The sequence below is a fragment of the Sinocyclocheilus anshuiensis genome, unplaced genomic scaffold (genome assembly GCF_001515605.1).
Source record: "Sinocyclocheilus anshuiensis isolate Anshui unplaced genomic scaffold, SAMN03320099.WGS_v1.1 scaffold2089, whole genome shotgun sequence".
Lineage (NCBI taxonomy): Eukaryota > Metazoa > Chordata > Actinopteri > Cypriniformes > Cyprinidae > Sinocyclocheilus > Sinocyclocheilus anshuiensis.
Genome location: NW_015549564.1, coordinates 432,315 through 439,197, shown reverse-complemented (window position 1 = coordinate 439,197; position 6,883 = coordinate 432,315). Strand labels below are relative to the sequence as shown.

General features: G+C 38.1%; 1 protein-coding gene across 1 annotated transcript in view; it reads left to right on the top strand.

Annotated features, from left to right (window-relative positions):
- Nucleotides 1-6,883, top strand: part of LOC107657215 (neurexin-3b) — a 375,749-nt gene that overhangs the window by 303,949 nt on the left and 64,917 nt on the right. The window contains exon 15 of the mRNA XM_016445239.1: nt 5,437-5,618. Within this exon, the coding sequence (XP_016300725.1) occupies nt 5,437-5,618 (182 nt within the window). The remainder of the gene's footprint in view (nt 1-5,436; nt 5,619-6,883) is intronic.

Genomic DNA, 6,883 nt, shown 5'->3' with positions numbered 1-6,883 from the left:
CATTTTAACGAGTACGAGTACGAGTACAGGAGCTCAGTATCGGGCCCGATACCGATACCGGTATCGGTGCATCCCTACTCACAATATACATTTAATTTAGTCTCTCTAAACCCCTCCTTTCCTAAGCCTACTCTGCTCTGATTGGTCAGATGGCCCAGTCCTTTGTTATTGGTCTACCACATACAGCACGTGTCAGAAACGAAACGCCATTGCCATAACTGAATGGCAGCTCTGGAGAGAATATATCGAGAAAAGATGGTATTGGTTTTAATTATAAATTCGACCCTGAGTCCGATGATGAAACGTCTAGTTGATCAACCAGACACTGATTCGCAAGCACGACTGGAGCAGGATGTTTCTCAGTGGTAAGTGTCAACTTAGTTTGTGGTAGTAAAAAAGACGTGATTGGAGCATCATAGTTATAATTTATTTAGCTGCTCATGTGGGAACTGTATCAGAATGCCAATCGAAGGTGAAATCCTCTGCTGCCACGAAGTACGACAGGTAGCACTATATACGTTTCTGCATTAGTTGAGCATTTGGCACATCTTTTATAAAGAATTAAGTGTATTTTGAATGATTGATAGAAAATACAGACGTCTATTATTTATCATACATTACACAGCATCTTCTCAACATGATTATTCTTTTTTTTTCTTTTTTTGAGAGACAATAACTTTATCTACCATGCACTGTCGGCTTCATAACTTTGCAGATAGTTCACATTCACATACAGCTATATTACACACTGTACGCATGAAAGGCAATATTCGAAATGGCAATTATTTGCCAGTATCCTTTTTTTTCCTGCTATGTCATTAACACAGGTTCATGATTTGCACAGCATGCATTTGTCTACTAGTTTCAGAGAAATACTCACTTATAGGCCTACTGAACATACTGCTGGTGTAATCAAGATGCATTTAAACACACACTCACACACATTATTGCAAGAAAAAATGTTTCAGAGTGCTCTGTTCCAAAACGTATTTAGCTGCCTGTGTATAGGCAGCATTTTAAGGCACTATGAAAAATCTGAAAATGGCTATAGCATGATTCTATGAGTGACCAGTTTGTCACAGTATAAGGAATAATCAGGTGTGCATTATATTCTAATAATTCAATGGACCAGAGTCAATTATTCCGCTTACACTACAGTTACCACACCTCAAATATTGTTCAGATGTTGTATTTCATGATATTCATCAGGTTTTTGTCCTTAAAATGCTCTTGAGTGTAGGATTAATTTCTTACGCATCTCATCCCACGCTAATTCCAAAACATAATTTTAGACCTAGTAATGGAGGCTTGAGCCATTGATCGCAGACTAATGCAGTTATTAATTATTACAGAGAGAAAGAGAGAGCGAGGGAGATTAAGCGTGTGTGAATTACCTGAGTCTGTGCGTTTCTCAACATTGTTCAGCAGCAGCATCTCTACTAATAGCGAAAATGTAAGTTAATCTTCTTCAAGAACAGTGCCGTTATTGCCTCGCTTGTGATACATATGTCATGTAGCTTTTAAGTTCCTAAACTATTTTACTGATAAAAATCGTCAGAGCAATGCTGACAACACGTTTCTGTGCGAGTGCGTGTCAGTACTGTATGTGTGTGCATTTATAAGGGAGAAAGAGATAATGTGCTTTCCGTACATAATAAAACGTAATTTTGTGGCAAAAACATGGAAATAATTTGTAGTTTTTAACTTGTTGTTTACTACATTTATGTGCTTGGTCAGTTTTATTGTGGGTTTTGGTTATTTTGCTGTTGTAGGCTATAAGGATCATTGAAATAACTGAAATAGTTTCGAGAAGTGATATGGACATATAATGCGGTCAAGACCTGCCTGGAACTACTTTAGCTGTGCGTTTCCCTGAAAATAATTGCACAACCTAGAACATTCTTCAGTCAATCAGATTCAAGCATTCAACAGCCTCACAGTATAATGAGTTTTAATGTCAGGGTGTCTGTGGAATTACCCCCGTACTGCCAATATGCAGAACCAAACTTCTGGTTACCATAGCAGCAAAAACATCAAGATGAGATTGTTTTAGGAGAGAATATACAGTATATATATATAGAATCGCATTATATCTTATATATCTTATATCTTCAATGTTATTAATATTTGGTTACTTTGGCTTGCATTAGTTCTCAAGAGTTTTCTCATTAACAACCAATCACATTTCATATGCAATGCACCTTGCAGGAAGACATAGCGTACATTTTTCCTTCCAAGATTTGAATTCCGATTGACTCGCTCACCTGCTGAGGGTTTGACATCCTCACAGTTTAAAGACCACTGTCTATGAACAGAAAGTATACAATTACAATTTCTGACATGAAGATGATGTTGCTGGAATAAGTCCTTTACGGAGTTTTTGCCAGGCTATGGCAAAAGTGTGTTAAAATCAAACTGATGGTTCGATTAGGCTGTTGATCTGCTGAATTTCAAATACTGAATTCAGTGAAGAATTCCCTAAATAAGTTAATTGATCCCAATGCTTATAGTTGAACATAATTAATTCAAATATTTACCTTTAGGCTAATTTTTTCCCTTAAAATATATAATATAAAATATTACTCTGTTCTTTTTGTTCATTAGATAGAGTAAGGGAAAATGTGTTTGACAAGCTTTTATCTGGAAACCACCTAATTTTTCAAATACTCGTTTGCACTTCACTTGTACCACTGTGTTGTCTCTGTCTGACTTCAATTATGGCCTGGCTGTTGGCCACACAGTTGTAAGAACTGTGATTACAAGATTACAAAGAGTGATTACAAATAGGTCAGTGTCTGAAAGACCTACACATAAAAACTCCTCTCCTGAACCACTCTCCAGCTACAACTTGGCTCAAGATTGAAGCTTTTGTGCCCAGAGCCCACTGAGCGGGGCAGCCATTGTTTGGATCTTGATACTGGACTAGAAGCAAATGCATCCATGCTTTGGAGACAGAGTGCATTTGCTCTGTTTTTCTTGTACTCTTGTGTTTTCATGTCCGTGGTTCTGTGTTGAACTACATGGAACATGTTTTCTGCACCTCCGACATATTGCATGGTTGAAAGCTCATGAGATACCACTTTAGAATTTAAAATCACGGCTTGTACCAATTGTGCGTGTGTGTGTGTTTAAAAGTGTATGCTCTCACTCTGGGTCTTTGGGCAAGTATTTTTGCCATCTTTTAAAATTATTTTTAGTCATATTGTAGTATATGACCACAGTGAAATTTTTTGTAAAATCCAGGCAGATTGTGCACACCAGCAGTTTTATCATTTTTAATCATGACTGACAGTGTTGACTGGCCATTTTATGTCATCTGTCCATGTCATGTTCTGACATCCAGAGAAGCCTACATTTTTCAACAGTTTCTCTGTCTGGTGTCAACCAGTTGGTTGGTTGGTTGTAGTTTGTGCATTAATTAAGGCCTTGTCCCAAATGGAATTTTCAGCCCACATGGACTTTTGGGTAATAGTCCACTATATAGTCTGCACCAGTGCAGGCTAGGCATAATGGTGCTTCGGCGGTGAATAGCAGCCACAGAGAGCACTCGTGATGGCCACAAGACCGTATTAAGTGCACCATTTGGGACTGGGGCTGTGTCATCAATTACTATGGTATTACTGTTTTTTCAGTCACCTTTTTAACAAATCCAACAGTGTCTGTTTTGCTTTACAATAAAATTAATATTTGATAATCTACTAATGTTGTACCAGACAGCAAAATTATAGCAGATCTTATTTGGTTTAAGACTGTAACAACAGTCCTTTTTAAATGAATTATGCAAAATGTTAAAAAGCGTACATGCAGTGCCCAGTGAAAGCAATATTTAGTCCAATGTGTTTGTTAACATCATGTTCATAGTTACCTTTATGCGTCAAACAAATACATTGTTAAACACACACACACACACACACACTTAGTGTACACACTAATTTGTGTTAGTATATTAAATTGAAAATGAATGCCACGCATCACCCTTTATCAACGCATTTCTGTAATGAAGTTTTTTAATGAAGTTTTCACCAGCCTGAAATTCCATTAAGAAGACACAAACGTACGTATTGCTCCAGAAGATGCAATTTGCCCATAATGAATTCATACATAAAACACCAGACTTTCAAAAGCTTTCAGTATTCATTAAAAACAGTCCATTTGTGGCATAATTACAATCTCACTACTTTTAGCCCTTTTTCTTAACACCAATGGCTAAATGCAAAACACTCCCTCACTCTATCAACACTGCAAGTAACTCTCAGTCTACCTGCCAATTCGGCAGCATTTAAAAGGACGTGTGCAGTCGCTTAAAGCCCTGATGCGATTAAATTTGGTAAATAGCTTTTTTTGTGTGTCAGGCATTTGCTAAGCCTACCCGTGATGTCCAGCTTATTTCCTTTGCCCTTTTGTGTTTGTAAAATTGCACTTGGAAAAGGTTGTTTGATTTTATTTCTCTGTCTGCTTTTGTTCGCTAGTTGCAGATTCATGTATAATGTATGAGGATTTTTAGTCTTTCTTTTTTCTTTTTTTGGCGACTTCAAGCTTTTCCATGGATAGAACCCCGTTTAAGAGGCTTGAGGGCCAAGCGTTGATCCCACAGCTCAGCTCAAGGGCTGGACACTCCAGCCAAGGTCTAAGAGTTGCCATGAAAATTAGGTCACTAAAACTAGCATAAAAAGATATGTGCTTGTTTAGCGCCCCCATTGGAGGTTTCACAGTGATCTCAGACCAACTTGTAATTAATTCTGCATGAATCACAATGATAAAACAAGAGCCCAATCCTAAACCATGGTACCATTTGAGACATATACTAAAATGGTCTTAAATCCACTATGTGATCTGTGCAGCTGAGGATTTAGCCATATGTGTTTTATAAAATTCTGGAATACTGAATTCAGATGATTTCTTAAAACAATAGGGTTTAACAGAGATCTAGTTGTATTTATTTATTTATTTATTTATTTATTTATTGTCACTCTACAACAGTGCAGTCTCATACCACAGCAAGAACAGCTAAGATTCCATTGAACACACAAGCAAATTACAAGCAATAGGACAAATAAAACCAATAGGCCAGACGTACAGTGAACAGTGAACTGAAAAGCTTCCGGTTTCAAATAGCTTTATCAATTAGCTGCACTCTTTTACTTTAGGTCTTACTGTCTTCATGTTCATTTGTAGTAAAGCTACTAAAATTATCCAGCCAAGAGTAGAGTTTTTTTTCTTGTTAATATTATACTTCAGAAAATATTACCAACATCAGCCAGAAATGCCTGTTAAAGTGCAAGAATTAATGCACAGATCTGATATTTTGACACACATCCAATTTTATGCCCCACCTGTTTATATTTTCTGAGTACAAACGGGTTATATTTAAATTAATACCTTCCAAGACATTTTGACAATTAATTATTGTAATTCTTTCTCTATTCCTCCCTGCAGCTGGAGCAACGTACATCTTTGGAAAGGGCGGAGGACTTATCACATACACATGGCCCAATAACGAGAGGCCCAGCACTAGAACCGATAGATTGGCGGTGGGCTTCAGCACCACCATCAAGGATGGGATTCTGGTCCGCATTGACAGCGCCCCCAGACTAGGAGACTACATCATGCTCCATATCGTGAGTCCAGTCTCCAATAATGTTTAACAGTTATGACAGCTGGCAGAGTGGCCATTATACAATAGAGCTGACTATCACAACTACCACATTACACTGTGAAACATACGTCACAAATATATTGCAGTGCCTCATTATATCATAATTCGATCAGTACATAAACTGTGGCAAACATGCAAGACAGACCCAGGATCACATCATAATAGTGTCTCTGACAGCACATTGAAATGCTGGATTTAAATTTAAATGTATAGACCAAAAATAGGTGAATGCTGGTGTATTGTACACTGTTGAGGTGAATTATAATTAGATACATTTATTATAATAAGATTTTCAAAGGTTGGTTTAGGTTTTGGTGTACACTATGACCTCAAAGACAGCAAAGTCAAGCGGTAATGTAATATTTCTGGAATCCACAGAAGTGTTTGTAGGGGATTCTGCTGATGCAAGAAAATGGTGATAATGTCTGAAAGAAAGCCAGACTTCAACAGATTGAAAGTCTTTTTCTCCTTAACGTCTCTGTGGAGAGATAATGTACTTGCAAAGGCATCTCAGTTTTAAGAGGAAGTGAGAGAAAATGTAACTCACTGAGATGAGAGACGTGTTTTGACCCCCTGTGCATGAAAGGCCCTCATGGTGTGTGTTCGAGTACATTTACATTTACATTTAGTCATTTAGCAGAAGCTTTTATCCAAAGCGACTGACAAATGAGGACAATACGCAGTCTGCTCTGATTGGCCAGCTGACCCAGTGCATTGTGATTGGCCGAACACCGCAAGCACTCGTCGGAAATGTAACGCGTGCAAAGCAAAAGCACTTTATTTGGCCTTCCGTAAGTAGATGCAATTAGGAATCATTGGTTAAGATTTATTTACAACAGAACAGCCCTTACCATAATCGCGAGCTTCAGCTTTCAAAGTAAATATCAAGACAGTTAATAATGTCGTTAGTTTAACCATCAGTTCAAGCCTGAGAGGGGAACAGAGTCGTGTCACAGACACAGTGATGATGCAGTACACAAGCCACGATCAAGACAGCTGACGTGCTATGATTTCTGACAGGCTGTTCACTCCGCTGTGATGTGACCGGGAAAAACACCAGTGTGAAGGGATGTGTTAACGATGTGAGTGAGTGCAGGTACAATGGCATGAGAAATGGCTTGAAGGAGATGAGATGGAATAGGATCAAACCTACAAGTAGTAGGATGATTGGAAAGGATGAGTTTAGAGACTTCTGCCTCAGAGAGTGGAGAGAAGGATGAAAATGAG